This window comes from Carassius auratus, chromosome 16 (assembly GCF_003368295.1).
Source record: "Carassius auratus strain Wakin chromosome 16, ASM336829v1, whole genome shotgun sequence".
NCBI classification, from domain to species: Eukaryota; Metazoa; Chordata; class Actinopteri; order Cypriniformes; family Cyprinidae; genus Carassius; species Carassius auratus.
Genome location: NC_039258.1, coordinates 6,575,497 through 6,593,845, shown reverse-complemented (window position 1 = coordinate 6,593,845; position 18,349 = coordinate 6,575,497). Strand labels below are relative to the sequence as shown.

At 36.0% G+C, this 18,349-nt stretch overlaps 1 protein-coding gene across 4 annotated transcripts; it reads left to right on the top strand.

The window, feature by feature from the left end:
* The first annotated feature begins 167 nt into the window (after positions 1–167).
* On the top strand, positions 168–14,911 carry trmt11 (tRNA methyltransferase 11 homolog). Of its 4 annotated transcripts, none has more exons than XM_026283675.1 (13): positions 168–305; positions 497–562; positions 636–709; positions 1,402–1,483; positions 1,562–1,654; positions 1,815–1,949; positions 2,154–2,310; positions 4,111–4,191; positions 4,274–4,438; positions 4,714–4,786; positions 5,855–5,992; positions 10,923–11,043; positions 14,673–14,911. In XM_026283675.1, exons 1-13 carry the CDS (start codon positions 219–221, stop codon positions 14,811–14,813), a joined length of 1,413 nt encoding a protein of 470 aa, XP_026139460.1. In that variant the 5' UTR covers positions 168–218; the 3' UTR covers positions 14,814–14,911. The 4 variants fall into 4 exon arrangements, with proteins under 4 accessions (XP_026139460.1, XP_026139462.1, XP_026139461.1 ...); XM_026283677.1 differs by having other exon boundaries at positions 169–296; XM_026283676.1 differs by having other exon boundaries at positions 170–305; positions 5,858–5,992.
* Positions 14,912–18,349: the final 3,438 nt, after the last annotated feature.

Sequence of the window (18,349 nt, the reverse complement as noted above, 5' to 3'; positions counted from 1 at the left end):
AATAAGAAATTATGCTTTCATGAACACACAATTGTTCCGACTCAAAGGCAATGTACTTCATTGGTATGATTTACTGTGGTTAAAACTGGCATTGAAAAGTAATAAAGTCTAATCCTTTTACAAGACTTTCGCTTAGGCGATTTATGTAACGTACGGGGAGGAACTGTTGTCACGAGCACAATTCACTCATCGGATGATGTTGAATGTAACACATAAACATGGCTGCCTACTGTGGTCGAGCGTGCAGGCAATATTTACTTCATCTTGCACACGATAACGTCGATTTTAGATTACCGGTACAAACTGTAAACCATCTGTTTATTCAGACCTTCGTGTCAAAATGCTAGAATTAATCTGTCAGAGTGTACTTTCGATTAAAGAACTCATTACTCACAGTTCAATTCAGTATTTTAGAGTTCATTATTTTAATTTAATTCTAAGACCTAACTGAGTTTGGTAGATATTAATATATCACTCTCTGAATTATCGTTTACAGGAAATAAAAGCATTACTGTCTCTAAGGAACCGTCCATTTGATACATCAGAAACATTCAGCGAAAAGGTAATCCTAAATAGTTTTTCACTTGACATAAGTTATTGTTATGTTATTTATTTTCTAACTCTTTTCTCATTAGTCGCCCTTTTGGCAACTGAATGGCTTATCGGAAGATGATATACGGAGTGTCATGTCCAGAACGGTTTGTGGAAAGTAGGTTGTAGTATTTTATTCATTGTAAAATGCTCAAGTTTACAAACTATTATAAGTCTTGAATTACTCTAATCAATACTCTGCATGTGTTTGAATATAGTCAATGATTGGCTAAAGAGCAGTGTGGGTGAAACCATGGATGCCATCTTACAATAAGGTTTCAGTTGTTTATATTAGTTAATTAGTAAGCAGGAGCCAACAATTTCTACATCATTTATTTATCTTAATGCTAATTTCAGCATATACAATTTCAAAACCAAAAGTAGTTAACATTAGATGATGCCCTGTGAACTGAAATGAACAAACAGTGAACAAATGTAACGTTGTTTTTTTTTTATTATTTTATTTTTTTATTTTTTTACAAAGATTAATAAATGCTGTTAAAATATCTAGGCCTATTGCTCATTGTTAGTTTGATTATTGACATTAACAAACGAAAGATATTATTGTAATACATTGAAGCGTTAGTTCGCCCAAAAATGAAAAATAGCCCATAAAATTACTTACCCTCAAGGCATCATTTTTTTGGACTAATCCAGTCGGAGATATTTAAAAAATTGTCTTTGATCTTTCAAATTCTTATTTTCATTTTTGGGTAAAGTAACCCTTTAATTGAAAAATGTATAAATAAATAAAAACAGTAATAATTATTGAATTGTTGCATTTCTGTAAAGTTTCATATTGATTTCAAGGTCTTCTTTTGAACTTTGGGGTCATGGAACAACAACGGATGAGCTTAGGAAGTCATTGTTGGAGTATCCAGCCGAAAACATGGTTTGTTCATTTTATCTTAATAAATACAATGTGGTTTACAGAAAATATCTCTGAATCTGCTGTATTACTTCTTCACAGGCTCCATATCTACAACAACATTCAACTTATAAGATCAATGTCTACACTTTCAACAAAACATTAGTTTTTAAGGACAGAATCAAAAAGATCGATGTAAGTATTTTGCTGTATTTTACATGTTTATACATTTTGAAAACCGGATTCTGTAGAATACAATCCATAATTGTTGTTAATTTAGCAACCGCTTTAATTGCAAGTTTGAATGTCTGTTGTTATATATGGTGAAAATATAAAAAGTGTGCTTTTGCCACAGGCTCTAGACTTCTTGCCATTTAAAGGGACTGTCAATCTGAAGGATCCAGAACATATTTTCTGTTTGCTGGAGGATTATGGCTCTGATCCTAATGACATCCCTGAAGATCCTTTCCATATATACTTTGGGAGATGGGTGAGCAGCTCTTTCCATATATATAACAGTTCAGAACAATTCTGAACTGTAGTCTTTGCAGATGAACAAGTCTTCACATTTGACTATTGATTGAATTTGTAAAATGCTTGATTTGTGGCATAGAAAGTAAAACTGAATGATGTTTTTTAAATATAAGATTACCTACTGTATCAAATCTTAAATATGAATCCGTTTTCTCTTCAGATTGCAGATGGTCAGAGAGAATTAATTCGCTCTTACAGTGTGAAGAAGAGACATTTCATTGGGAACACTAGTATGGACGCTGGCCTCTCCTTCATCATGGCCAATCATGCCAAAGTAAAGGCTGATGATTTGGTTTATGATCCTTTTGTTGGAACAGGTGAAGAAATGTCAGAGTGCATAGAAGGCTTTTAAATACAACCATTCATGTTGACATCTAGACATACATTTAAACTCTAATATCTGATTGGATAAGCCGCATTTGAAGCTGTTGTAAAATAGCCATCATAAACACTGTTGTTCAGAGGTTCAGGGTCGAAAATATTTTTAAATGTTTTTGAAAGAAAGTATCTTCTGCTCACCAAGGCTGCATTTATTTGATCAAAAATACAGTGTTATTGTAAATATTATAAAAAATGTAAATATTTTTAAGTATAATGTATGGCAGCTAAATTTTAAGCAGCCATTACTTCAGTCTTCCGAAATAATTTTAATATGCTGATTTGGTGCTCAAGAAATATTTATTATTAATGAAAAAGTTTTTTGTGGAATAATTTTTTGTAATGCATTTTTTGTTATGCATCATTTACGGAAAGTTTAAAAGAACAGTATTTATTTGAAATAGTAATTTATGGCAATAATGCATTTTATTAATGTACTTATATTTGTGTTCATTTAATAATTTTTGGAATTAGGTTCTTCGACAACTAGTATTAAAAAATCAATTTTAAAGGTGCTGTAGGGAACTTTTGTAAAAAAAATTTTTTTTACATATTAAACCTGTCATTATGTCCTGACAGTAGAATTTGAGACAGATAATCTGTGAAAAAAATTAAGATCCTCTGGCTCCTCCCAGTGGTCCTATTGCCATTTGCAGAAACTCCATCGCTCCCGGTAAAAAATAACCAATCAGAGCTGCGGTCCGTAACTTTGTGTTCAAAATGTAGAAAAATGAACATAATAAGCGAGTACACCATGAATCCATTTTCCAAACCGTGTTTTTAGCTTGTCCTGAATCACTAGGGTACACCTATAATAAGTGTTTATATTCAGACTATTTTAGATTGCTTCGGGGGTACCGCGGCGGAGTAACCCAGTACCTTTGTGATTCTTCATAGACATAAACAGAGAGAAGTAGCTCCGGCTACAAATTTTCTTCCGCAAGACGCAAGCAGTTCTGTTTATTACCCGCTAGACGTCAAAAGTTCCCTACTGCAGCTTTAATATAAAAAGTCAGTGTAGAAGTTTCTCGTGCAACACGCCTATGATGTCAGTTATCGTTATTCTGCAAATTAATTCATTTAATCTTGCGAAATGGGTTTGTTTGCCATGTTGTTAATCAGAACAGCATAGACGCTTCATTTTGGGCCAAACTCAAGCAGGTGTTTGTGTTTGTTTCTCATTCTGAGTGAAATCTCATCTGACAGCTTGTCTGGGTGATTGAAGATATGGGCCATCATCTTCTGTCTCTTATTTTTGTCTAACACGAACCAGGAGCAGATCTCTATATAATTTTTTTTTTAATGTGTGATGGCTCACAGAAATTCTCACTTTTCAGTCTCAGCTGGCCCACTTTTCCTCTTTCTTTTGACTTTGAAAAGACACTTTCGAGTGTCATCAGTCAAATGAAGGATTGCTGGCTTTTTTTTAAACAGCATGGGGCTGCATTTCTCTCTCAGTCTCTTTCCCAAAGCGTGGCTTATTGTGAGTTTGTAGCGTGCCATGATGTTGCCAGGGCTTTATCATACGTATGTTGTCACCACATGTGCTGAGATCTGCAGGCCAGATGTGCTTATTTAGTTGAACACCCTCTGGTTGCCTGGAAATCCTTATAGGCCATACTTTTAAAGTGTCAAGCAGATATAAAGATCTAATGTACAGTCAGATACATTGCAGAGATTACTTGTATTATTATCTTCAATTCTGTAATGATAATTTTCTTAGTCGTTTTGTTTTTCAGGTAGTCTTCTGGTAGCGTGTTCACACTTTGGGGCTTATGTATGTGGAACAGACATCGATTATAACACTATTCATGGAATAGGTATGCCTTTTTTCAAAGCTTTTAAACATTTTCTCCAGTTTTCCACACAGTGCACACATGTGAGCATTAAAAACTGTTGCAGGAAAAGCCAGCAGGAAGAATCAGAAATGGAGAGGACCGGATGAGAACATCCGAGCAAACCTGCGGCAGTATGGGACTGATCGTCTGTATGTGGACGTCATGGTGTCTGATGCTTCCAAGCCTCTATGGAGAAAAACTGCACAGTTTGATGCCATTGTTACAGACCGTACGTTCCTAGAAACTTAATGTCTTCAAAGGTGAAGGGTGTACAATTTATTTCTATGTTAAAATACTATAGCACACCTGATTGGACCAGCCGAAAACAAGCTGGATCTGGATTCTGGATTTTCAGTTGCATAGGAATACTGTTTGTAAACCTCATTTAATTATTTTAGTGGCTCATAAATTACACACTTCACCTTTAAAGCCACATGATTTTTTATTTTTTACTATTAACTGTTGTTTTGAAGCTTCAAGTGTTTTTCTTTTCCCTTTGTGTAGCTCCATATGGTATTCGTGAGTCCACAAGGAGAACGGGATCTCATAAAGATATCATCAAACCTCCTGAGGACTTGTAAGCCTATCACTTTTATCCACCTGCATTTTTAATGGATCCACTTGAAATACTCTTTAGTTATGAGTCAGTCATCCAGTAATCCTTTGCCTCACTTCTAACACCACAAATGGTACAAGGCTATACTGTTACACTAGCATTCAAAGGCTTTTTAAAATCAAGTCTCTCCTGCGTATATATACATTTATTTCTGTTTATTCCTGTGATGGTAACGCTGAATTTTCTGCTGCCATTACTTCATTCTTCAGTGTCTCATGATCATTCAGAAATCATTCTGATTTGGTGCTAAAATAAATTTTCGTAACACTTTAGTATAGAGACCAATTCTTACTATTAACTAGTTGCTTATTAGCGTGCCTGTTATTACATATTGGCTGTTTATAAGCACATATTCTGCATGACCATGTTCTATATTCCTAACCCTACCCAATATTTAAACTGAACAACTACCTCACTAACTATCAATAAGCAGCAATTTAGGGGTTTGAGGGAAAAGTCATAGTTTATGGTCTGTTAATGGTGAGAATTGGACCTTAAAATAAAGTTTGACCCAGATATTATTTTTATTATCAGTACTGAAAATATCTTTATATATTTATATGCTAGTTATTTATGTTTATTCAGGCCTGAGAAAATAATAATATTAAATAATAATGTCTTGAAGACAGTATCAGAGGTTGATGTTCACTTGATCCAGTTCTTGTGCTTAATGAAACCATTTAACCAAAAAATTTAAAGTGTCATAATTTACTCACACTCATGTTTTTTCAAAACACTTATAGCTTTGTTTTCCCAATGGATCACAAAAGGTAATGTTGTGTATGTTGTATTAGTCACCCTTTACTTTGCAATGCTTCAAAAGCAAAATTTTAAATTGATTTGTTCATAAGACTTTGGTCGGTGTGTGATTGGCAAATGAGACACATTCAAAAATGTTCCCAATTTCTTCACTTATGTTTCTCCATTGGAACAACTTGAGGGCAGGTAAATGAGGATCGATTTATTTGGTGAACTACCACTTTTGATATTCTGAGTTGATTATATTTTCTTGTGTTTCATATCTCAATGCAGCTCTGGAGAAAGTCACGTCCCCGTTTCAATGGCATATCACCTGAGTGATATCTTTGCCGACCTCTTGAATTTTGCAGCCCGCCATTTGGTTTTAGGTGGGCGTCTCGTCTACTGGCTTCCAATCTACAGACCAGAGTAAGTACATCTTATCGGACAGCTTGATAACATTCGCTAACTTTATCAGATGCAGCAGATTCCTCCAGCATATGTGTACTGAATCAGTCACTAGGGGGCTGTCTTGTACCTTCCCATGCTTGTGGATAGGAACCCAGAGCACATCAGTAGCTCAAGCCCCCTGTTAAGGTGGTGGATGTTAAACCTGCTCAGGCTTGTTGACCTGCGGTCAGCCCAGAAGAGGAGCAGGTGTGAAGCCATGGGGTATTCCCCACTGACCACAAACAGCAGTGTCCACAGATCATGCTCTCCACTGATTACAGGGCCCTGGAAGAGCTGTTATTTAAAGTAGGGGCCCACCGCTTGATCTACACCTTTACCTCATCTCCTTCTCCCTTATAGACAGATTTTCCATCATACAGTTACGGGATTCTCTCCCACAAGATTGCTGATGCCAACAATAATGAATTTAGCTTGCGTTGTCTTGATTTAATGCATGAATGAAGTGCATTCTAACTTGGGACTGTGCACATACAGTCACATATCACAGTTATTTTTCTAATTATTTTTAAAATATTTTTTTTTTTAATTTAATTATTTTAATTTTGTGTTCATTCATATAATATCCTACAGATTAATTAATGTTGTACAATATCCAGCTCTAATTCAAAGTGTGTCTTGCACAATATTAACAAAATACTAGAATGATAATGGAATTGAAAGACCTGTATTGTACAATAGCTATTTAAAAATGCAAGAGATTTATTATAAATTAGTATAATATTATACATTTTAATATTTTAAAATAGTACTGTATTATTTCTTTTAGTTCCAATAAATGCAGTCTTGGTAAGGATGAGAGACTTCTTGCAAAAAACATAGAAAAACTTCCTGACCCCAAACTTTGAATGGTACTGTGTATCAAACTGCACACAACTGAACTCCAGTATATCCGGTCGACGGGTCAGGAGTGTATCTAGTGAATGTGTTGGGGTCTGCAGACAGGAAGAATTTCATATGATGCAATTTCAAGTTTTCCTTTCTCTTTGGAGTGTTACAAGCTGTTTGTGAGTAGATAAGATTCCTAAAGTTGCAAAGACTAAAGTCTCAAACCCAAAGAGATATTCTTTATAAAAATATGACTCGTACACGCCCTCCTTAAACGCCTCGTGTGGGAAGATTTGCATAGCGCCCAAATGGTCACTCAAAGAAAGAAGGTGTAACTTTGATTCTCGCTTTAGTGTTGTTCCCAACCCGCCATGTTGTAGATACGTTGTGTTTTGTTGTGAAAGTGAAAATTACTTTTTTTGGTTTTCTAAAAGAGGACACAACTAGAATTCAATGTTTACCATATTTTTCGGACTATAGTCGCATCAGTCCAAAACTACGTCATGACGAGGAAAAACACATATATAAGTCGCACTGGACTATAAGTCGCATTTATCTAGAACCATGAACCAAGAGAAAACATTACCGTCTAGAGCCGCGAGAGGGCGCTCTATATCTTCAGTGTAGACTACAGGAACACTGAGCAGCATAGAGTGCCCTCTGGCGGCTGTAGACGGTAATGTTTTCTCTTGGTTCATTTCTCTGGGTTCATGTAAAATTAGTTTTGATAAATAAGTCACACCTGACTATAAGTTCAGGACCAGTCAAACTATAAAAAAAAAGTGTGACTTATAGTCTGGAAAATACGGTAAGTTGTATTTACAACAATGTTCCGGAACAGTTCAACCCAAATATTCAGATGTGTTTCCTGAACCCGGGAGACTTGTTTCTATAAAGTGTGGCAGTTCCAACTTTTTCAAGGACAGTCTGGTGCTTGACTCACAGCCTGTAAGTACGTTTTCATATTTAAAGAATTTGCCACTGACGTTTTAAGCACGAGTTTTGAGCAGTATAGAGTAGCGCTTGTTGCTTGTCATTTCTCCGATCACGATTGCAGACATGGTTTTATGTTAACGCAGCGCGATACACAACACGTAAAAAGACTGTATGAATCATTATAATCAGTAATTATGCCCCCACTGGCCTTGTTTGTAATAGGTTTTATTGGTTTTGTTTCATCGCGCCAGGATACACTTCACAGTATGGTGAGGGGCGTAACATTTCCGGCACACACCAATCAGAGCACACCTTGCTTTTCAGAACGATGAGCTTTGTAAAAATCTACTCGTTTCAGAAAGGTTGGGCATAGAAGAGCAAAAATAATGTACAGTATATGGAAAATAGTGTGTTTTTTAAACCTTAAACTGCATAAACACATTTCATTACACCAAATATTGTTATATGACACCACAGATGTCATATGACCCCTTTAACTAAGAAACCAGTCTAGCTGTCAGTGACATCACCACAAGGAGGCGCTGGCGTCAGGAGCTTTATGACCGCATCTTCAGAGCCTGTTAGTATAGCAACACTTGTGTTTATAAACTTTGTTGTCAAAGTAGCATATGACAGCTGCTGGAATCTGGGGCTTCGACGTTGATTACCCTTGTAACAGTTAGAAGTGGAAACAGACCTCAGTATCCAATTCATCCACTTTGTCTTGAGGAGAAAGTTCACAGTCGGACCCCAGTCCAAATTAAACACTTCTTCCATAGCAAACATCAAAATTTCTGGTGACGCAACGGGCCAGTTGTTGAAAACAAAACCAAATGAGGTATGACAGATACCTCATATTTCAATAATGTCCACGGTGATCTAGACGTCAACATGACGCTGAAAGACGCTGAGTCTTTTGATTCAGTTGACACATCTTTGACCTTTATGTTAATTGTTTTGTTACCACTGCGTATTGTTGCAAATAGAAGAATAATCTCTCTTACGGGACACAGACGTCAAGAAGTGAAGGCAGAGATGAGTGTTAGCCACATGGGATGTTAGTCAGTCATTAGTACCCCATAATGCACTAGTCTGTTCTGACTCATTGCCCTATATTCAGAAATGTGATTCTGTCATGTGATTTCCGTGGATGGGATTCTCCAGAGGGCCCTTTTCTGGAAAGCTGACATTTGTTAGACATTTCTCCAAGGTGACAGGAGTAGCTCCGTGTAAACAGTGCGATGGAGAATATGTATGCTTCGTATGCCTTCATGGGCACATAATTTATGATTTGTTTAAAATGCATCTAACTGTGTGCGCGCAATGGTTTGTGGATCACTGGCTTTGTGTGGATGAGGTTCAGCTAGAGCTAGCAGCCCTGAAACCCATTTATTTCATTGATTTCAGGCGCTAGCCATATTTACGTAATCGTCTTAAAAATGAAGGGAGTCGATGCGTGCGAACACGTCTGTCAGCGTGTGAATGTTAACAGCCCACCAGCTCAACTCCCTGCTGAGTTAATGTCCCTACTAAATGTCTTCACTGCCTCTGGGAACATCGAATAGTTCGCATGTTTTTAGTGGTTCTGGTTAGATGGGCTCTTATGGTTGTGGCAGGGCTTCAAATTGCGATTTTAAAATGGTCACAAATGCGAAACATTGGTGAAATGTGTTTTCAGAAGTTATTTTGTTAAATCGGTCTTTAGAGCATAATGTATGAACAAGTCAGTGCAACAACAAACGCGGGGAAAGCTGTGTAGTCCAATTCGAAGACAATGACTTTTAGCCGATTATTTTTTTTAATGCGTCAGCCAGAAGAATCAGGACACTTGCTGTGTCCCGATCTGCATAAAATCTATTCTAAATAGTATTTGAAATTAGAATGAGCTTGTCCTAAATCTTAGTATGTTGAAATGAGTATCCTGAAGGTGCCCAGATGGTGTACTGTTTCTAGGTGGTAGTTCGAAGTGCAGATCTGTGCACACTTAAATGGCTAAGATGGCCCACAAACCATTGCGCTTTGAAGGAGGATTTGGTTCTGAACTATAAACACAAATAAAAGGAGTAGGGAAAAATTGGGTCGCAGCGACTGCTTTGAATTTGCTTGTGAGTTAACAGTTTGGATCAGACTTACTTGTTATTATTGAATCGCACATACTGATTATGTAATCACCACAGACCAATGGCAAATCAAATGTGTTTTGAACTCCTGAAACAAACTTTGTTTTGGCCTGATTTTGTTTTACATCAAAGATGTTCTTAGATTTTTGCATAAAATATATTAGGGCCTTTAGTCAGTGAGCCATAACTGACTCCTTTGCTGAACTGGGTTTTTTTCTTTTTATCATAAATCCACACACTATCCGCACTTAAAAATCTAACAAAATATAAACTGGTCATCTGCTGTTTTTAAATTGGATTGTCAGAATTGTTTTTATATGCCTGATAAATGTCATTGACCGAAATGTTGTGAGGGAGTAATTTTTTATTTTGATACATTTGCAAATGCGGATAGTGTGCGGGATATATTCTTTTTAGTTTTGACCAATATTTTTTTTTTTTTAAGGTAACAATTGATAACCTACAAGTGTGTGAGGGTAATTGTTGATTGATTTTTATCAAATGTGAATTGAACCAGGAATTATTGTGAATCATCATTGTAATGCATACTTTAGGTCCGAGACACTCAGATAACTTGCATTCACATTTTTTAATTTATTTTATTAATTGAAAGTGTTAACTTCTCTCAAAATTTTACTTTTTTTTTTTTTTTTGGTCATTAACCCAGCAAATGTGGTCACAACTTCTACATATTGAAAGCAAAGATATAGTAATCGCTACAGCAAGACGTTGAATGTTGTTTTTATCGATCGACTACATTCATGCAGTGCTTCTGTTGTTGTTTTGGTGACCGTCTTGTTTCCTGGGGAATAATTGGCAGACAATCTACGAAAAATGCCAGTTTAATGTATCACCCCTCTTCCATTGCAGTGCATGTGACACACACAAGTAAGCAGTGGCACAATTTCAGCAACAACAGCTGATAGTTGTGACATCCCCTACCACTATCAAGGTGTTTCATTTGGTAAGCATGCAGCTGGCTGATCTGAATCTACTGTGGTCTGCAGGTACTGTGAGGAGATGGTGCCTCTTCACCCCTGTTTGACTCTCATCAGCAACTGCGAACAAACTCTGTCCAGCCACACGTCACGAAGACTCATCACCATGGAGAAGACCAAGGAGCCTGAGGTATGCGAGGCTTTTTTTGGGTGGAGGCCTCTAGGTCTAAAGATGAGCTTGATAAATGCGAACTGTCCTGAACATGTTTTATACTGCTACGTCTTTTATGGCGCCAATCTGAAAATAATCCTGCCATCTGGCTGTGATTGACTCTCTGTTTTTACGCCGCTTTAATGACTTAATCACACATTGTATGGAAAACAATCCATCTTTGGATTTGACAACCCCTTCACTTCAAAACCCCAAATTGTTCCCATAAAAGCTTTCCTGAAACCCACGCACGAATATTTACCCAGACTGGCATGTGTCTCCGCCGACTTCTGCTCCAAACCTGAAACGTATATGTTATCTGTAGATGTCATGTCCTTGTCTTCCTCCAGAACTTGTTTCAATCCCCAAAGATAAAAAAATAAATATTAAATAGTCAAAATCTCTTCTGTGAAAAAAAAAAACTGGCTCATTTCCCAAAGCTCAAGTAGCTCTGATGTGATCTTGGCATTGGATCCGTCAATAAGACTGTAGAGATCTCTGCAAAACTTCTCCTCGTGTCCAGCGGTAGCTAAAAAACATCTGAATAGTGTCCGTTGCTCATTGTTTATGGATGTTTATCCTCATGTCCTTGATCGGCTCTGTTAGACTGTTCTACAATGCTTTTCACATGAATTATAATATTAGGTTTAGCGTTCTGTTGCTTTTGTTTGAGAACAGAAGGAACATGTCTTTATGGGATAAATATTTCCCAGTGTAGCTTATTTTTAGAACAGAACGCAGGACTTTTAGGAGCTTAGCAGATGTAGCATTAGTCCGTAGCTGTCAAACAACTCTGAGTCAAGATGAGGCCATGTGTCTGCCTTGTCTCATTCTCTTCTCTCTGTTTCCATCTCTCGCTCTGTTGTTTCTCTTTACATTTAGCATTTTGGCACATAGATTCTGTGTGTCCTCATGTCCCCTGCTTAAGTTCCTACACCAAAGATCTGGTTTTCTTCTTGGGTAAATCTTACAAAGAAATGTCTGAGTCACAAACCAAAACTACTGAATTATATTAAGCATTAAAAACAAGCCGTTTTGCACTGAATTTTTTCTGACAATTATTTTTATTTTTGTAAGGCACTGAAGTTAATGATGTACACTGTATATAGTATTTTTTTTACCGAATCAAAATTTCCCTACTGCAGTTTGATTGCGATTAATTGGAATGCACAGTGAAAAAAAACATGATTTTTTTAAATTTTTTAAAAACTGAGGTATCTGCTTTTGCAATCTCTCTCTCTCTCTCTCTCTCTCTCTCTCTCTCTCTCTCTCTCTCTCTCTCTCTCTCTCTCTCTCTCTCTCTCTCTCTCTCTCTCTCTCTCTCTCTCTCTCTCTCTATATATATATATATATATATATATATATATATATATATATATATATATATATATATATATATATATATATTGGCCATACACTGACTCTCAAAAGCTTGGGATCAGTAGGATTTTTATTGTTTTAAAGAAGTTTCTTCAGCAAGGCTGCATTTTTTTTTATATAAAAAATACAGAAAAAAACAGTAATATTGTGAAATATTATTTCAAATTTAAAAATAACGGTTTGCTGTCTTAATATACTTTAAAATATAATTTATTCCTGTGTTGCAAGGCTGAATTTTCAGTATTGTTACTCCAGTCTTCAATCATTCTAATATGCTAATTCATAATCAATGAGCTGCTTAATTTTTTTTTTTTTGGAACCTGTGACACTTTTGTCAGGATTTTTTGATGAATAAAAAGTTAACAAGAACAGCATTTAGTTAAAATATAAATCTTTTGTAACAATAGAAGTCTTTACTCTCCCTTTGTATCAATTTAGCGCATCCTTGCTGAATAACAGTATTCATTCAGTTATTTTTAAAAGAAAAAAGGGAAAAAATTTACAGACCCCAAACTTTCCAGTAGTGTAAATTGATACAAAAGATTTATTTTATTATTAATCCATGCTGACACATTTTCACAATAATTTCTTTAAAAAAGAATTTACCATAGATTTTTGGTACTATATGTATTTGCGTTAGTATACAGTATAGGCTGCTGAGAATTGAGAACGTTGAGGATAAATGTGTGTGATTGTCATGAAAATAATGCAAAAGAAAGTTTTTAAAAAATTGTAATTTTATGCAAATGAAAAAAAAAATAATAATAATTTGCGCTGTATATGTAAATACAGTTTTCATTAGATTCCCAGTGATTTCATCTCCATTTGTTCATCCTGTAGCTCTAATTGTCACTATAGGATCTGCTCTTGAGGCTTGTGTGGTCTGTGTTGCGTAGTTTGTGCTGTAAACTAGAGCCTGGCGCGTGTGACCTGAGCTGAGTCCTTGCTGACTGGCAGAAGGGAGTGTGTTGTAGAAGGTGCCGTTGATGGTTTGCAGGCCCAGAGCTGGAGTCATCACTTTCAGCTCACAGTCTTCCTGCCACCTCGTTAGCCTGTGGCGCAGTGTGTTTCCCTCCTGCCCTCCTCCAGCAGGTCCTGCTTAAGCTCTGAGCAGGAAAATCTGAGGAACTTAACACTCTGCTGTCTGTCATTAGGCACTTGACTGTGAGCCTGAGAAGGAAAGACATAAAAGTGTGCTGTGCTTTAGTGCGCCTTTGTTTTTTGTGCGGTTTTGTACGAACATTTGAATAAGTACATTTAAACTCATAAAAATGTAAAAGTACACTGTCCACTACTTGTTTTGCATTACATGTCATTTAAAAATTTCACTATCTTACAGAAGTTTGGTTAATGTTTGTGAAAGAAGTATTTTATGCTCACCAAAGCAGCGTTTATTTAATCAAAAATAGAATATTGTGGAAAATGATCCCAATTTAGAACAACCATATTTTAATTCATTTTAAAATCTAAACTATTGATTTGATAGCAAACCTGAATGTTTATTAGCCATTACTCCAGTCTTCAGTGCCACGATCCTGAAATCATTCTCATATGCTAAATTTGATACTCGGTTATCAGTTTTTGCTTTTTTCATGTTTTAATATTTTTGTGAAAACGGAAATGCATTTTTTTTTCAGGATTCTTTGATTAACATAACATATTCAATGAACAGCATAAAAAAAAAATTAAGTGGCATTAAATATATTTTACATATACACTATATATATATATATATATATATATATATATATATATATGTAAAATATATTTAATGTCACTTATCAATTTAATGCATCTTTGCTATATAAAATCAGCATATAACAGTGATTTCTGAAGGATCATGTTACACTGAATACTGGAGTAATATCTACTGAAAATTACGTTTTGCCATCTCAGAGATAAATTTCTAAAATACTACTGTTTTTGCTGTCTTGGTGGACATTAAAGATTTCCTAAATATAAATTTTTCTAAACTGTTTACCAGTAATGCATATGACTTGGTTTCTTCCAGAAATTGTAAAATAAGAAAATATCCAGCTCCACTTGAATGTAGGCTATTGCCAATAAAAAAACAATCCCAACCAATTTGCCTTTGGAAGCTGACTGTTGTTCCTAACTTCTAAAGAAAAAAAATGCTAATAGAATTCATCTCTCCACCACTAAAGATTTGCTTGAATCCTGCAGTACGGATGTTCTTTATTTAAGCTGTTTATTATGCTTTCTTGCAGGATTCGGACAGACTGTCGCACCTTGCTGACCCTCGCTTCACCCCCTACCAGGGTCACAACTCTTTCAGAGAGAAATACTTCAGTGGTGTCACCAAAAAGAACGGAAAGGACGCCAAAGCCACCCCAAGAAATAAAGAATAAAACATAAATAGTTTACCTTTTTTCACATTTTCTTTTTTATAACATTATTGTATTTTAAAGTTTTTAGTTTTTTTTCAATAAAAACCCTTGTTTTATCAGTTGTCTCCTCTTCTTTTTATCTTGCTCCTCTCTAAAGCGCAGCCTACATGCGCGCTTGAATTTATTGCAGCATTACAAATATGTGTTGCAGATAAATTGGTGACAGGGATTAGCGTAATGCTTGTTCCTCTGAGTGCTTGTGAAGTCAAAAGATGTAGGGGTGTAATGTAATGTGCCTACTGGACATTTGCAGAGAAAGATGGAGCACTGGGCCTGCTATCTAAACTCCCTTAAGAGTTTAAACCAGGTCAGGTAGACATCTGACTAATGAATCTGTCTTAGACTTAAACTCACCTCAAAGAGAACTGTCCAGTTCAACATTAAATGAAAATACGAAGAGATCTTAGAGGGATTCAGGCAGAGATTTAACATGTGATGTCATAAATTGGTAGATGCTTGTATTTCTATTAGGATGGACCTCATTTTTGCTTTATTAAATCCTGAGGCGGATGCCAAACATTCTATAATGATTATTTTGTTTTCTTGCACAATTCCAATTTCTGGGTTTTCTGACTCCTTTCCAATTCAGGCAATCTTTAGAGCAAGCAGAAATGAAATGGATCATTGTTCATCTCCCGCAAGCAGATAAGCTTCCATCCATTCCTCGGCTTTCCCCTGTAGAGGATTGATGAAGTGAAAAGCCACCGAACTGTTCACGCAGCCTTCAACTGTTCCAGGCCGAAACCCACATCCTATAACAAGATGAGCTCACATAAAGGGAAATAACTAGTCTTTTTTTATTTGGTTGTTTTGTAGTCTTATACCCCTATTTTAAGCACTTTTTAATATCAAGGAGCCTTGAATTCTTTGTTTCATGAAAAAAAAGTCAGTCAGATGGTTTCTTCTTTTAGTAAGCAGTTCTTAGCTTACTAAAAAGAAGAAAAATCCCCCCTTAAGTATGGAAATGTGTTGAGACTACTGTTCAAAGTTCGGGACCTGTAAAATCTTTTAATGTTTTTGAAAAAAGATTTCTGTTTTTAATAAATGCTGTTCTTTTTAAACTTTTTGTTCATCAAAGAATCCTGGAAAAAAAGTGTTTGCAGCACTGATAATAAATCAGGATATTGGAATCATTTCTGAAGGATCATGTGACACTGAAGACTGGAGTGATGATGGAGTGATGATGCTGGAAATTCTAAAGTAAAACGTGCCATAAAATTGGAGGAGCATCACATATGTGAGTATTCCCATTTGTGTGTGTATATATATATATATATATATATATATATATATATGTATTTTTTTTTTCTTAAATAGATACCACTATTTCTTAATTAAATGACTTAGAAACATTTCCCATATGCAGATTTTGTGTTTTTGTCTTAAACTATGACTGCTTTGATGTTATTTATCCTAGTATGAGTGTTTTCTGCCAGGGCTAGATGTTTTCAATTTAAGTGCTTAAAAAATATCTAAATTGACTCTAGTTCCCAACATTTCCCTTTTGTTTTCAAATGAGCTGAGGATTTTAAATGAGGTGCTCACAAACAGCCAATAAAACTAATAACCAACAAAAACAATAACCGCACATGCTCTCACGATGCAGCGCAGAGTCTTAAGAGAAGCTTTGGGACAGTTTTATTAGGTTCTTATGGCAGCAAAACAAATATGTTGCTCGTTCACCAACATGCACCAAAAAATGAAAAAGAGGAACCGAATAGCAAGCAACGATTCTTCATAGTTAGCTTTTAGCTTTTGTGTGTTCACATGTGCTTACATCGATTATCAACACTCTTTGGTTTTGTGTGGTATCTGAATCAACATATAGAACAGAAAATAAATGACATTGTTGTGCTTATTTTATGTAATTTGTGTTGTTTCATGGTCCTTGTAATGATCTATTCGAGTTAAAAGCTCCACCTCAGCTCCGTCACCCCTTTATCTTCTCCGGCCTACACAAACAAACCCTTCAGAGAAACAGATGAGCTGTCTAAGATTGCTGTGTTTCATTAATTTCTCTGGAACTCCGCTTTTTTGTGGCTCCCGAATGTTTACTCACAAACCGAGGTGTTAGGAGTTTGTTAGATTCTGTACATTTTCAGCTGGGTCTGGTTAAGCTGCGTTGTGATCGTCACCCTCGCGGACTAAATGAAAGATTTTTATGACTGGACCATTTGTATGTGACATAATGTTTGTTTAAGGCAACTTGACCTGCTGTTTGCAATCCATTTGACTATCGTAAACGACATTTCATAGTAACACAACATGTTCTACAAGAAGTTTTTAGGCAGGTTTTAAAGGAATAGGTCACATAAAAATAACTTGCCACAAGGCTATCCAATTTCTTTCTTTTCTTTTTTTTTTCTCAAGCACAACAGTTTTGGAGAAATTTAGCATTGCATCACTTGATCAACCATAGATGATCTGCAGTGAATGGGTGCCGTGAGAATGAGAGTCCAAAGAGCTGATGAAAACAATATCACAATAATCCACATGACTCCAGTCCATCAGTTAAATGCTGGATTTATTTCAAACTTGCAGCTTTTGTCACTTCACAAGACAATAATAGATGGAGTGAAGTTATGTGGATTACTTGTGGATTATTGTGATGTTTTTATCAGCTCTTTGGGTACTCCTCCTGACGGCACCCATTCACTGCAGAAGACCAATTGGTGAAAAAATGCTTCTAAATCTGCAGTCTTTGGGTTATCTGTTCTGTTAATTTTATCCTTCAGCAATTGATTGGTTACTTTATTAAATTTGTTATTATTTAAATTTAGAATTTTAATTTCAAGTTAATTTAAAAGTTCTTTTTTTTATATTATACAGTAAAGCATGGGCTCATGAATATTAATTAGGTTATGTTGTGATGTTATAAAAGGCTAATTCATAAAATCTATCAGCAAGTGCTAACCATGCAAACCTTGACCTATTGAGTGCAAAAGTGCAAAAGCTAAGAGGAGCCTCTACCAGTGATAGCAGTGGTCAATGACTCTTAAACTTTTCATGCATTTCCATAAATACATGACAAAAAATAAATAAATCTTTACTACTTCAGTGTGGGCTGTTGTGTTTTGACCGCGAGGAAGGGTCTGCTCATTCCAGCAGCTTAAATGATTATCTCACTTCCTCCCACTGGACATTCCACTACTGTGTCGACCTTTTCTCACTTCAGTGGAGTGGCTGGGATGCAATAAACCCACTTTGATTATGACTTTCTTCATCTTGAGAAAACCCAGACGAGTCTAGAACGCAGGCCATGCTTTGAAAAAGTGGAAATCGAGAGTCAGTGACCGCCCTGTCACCGAATCTCATCCTTCATCACGTCTGTTTCCTCGTGAGCTGGCGTGACCCTACAGCTTACATAAGCCTTGCATTCTAATTTGGTTGAAAACAAAAATCTGTTTTCAACCTGTCGGTCAAACCGCTTTTTATTAGTACTATAGAGTTTCAGAGGAATGCCACAAACTTCCCTTTCAGCCCATTCTGAGGCGAAG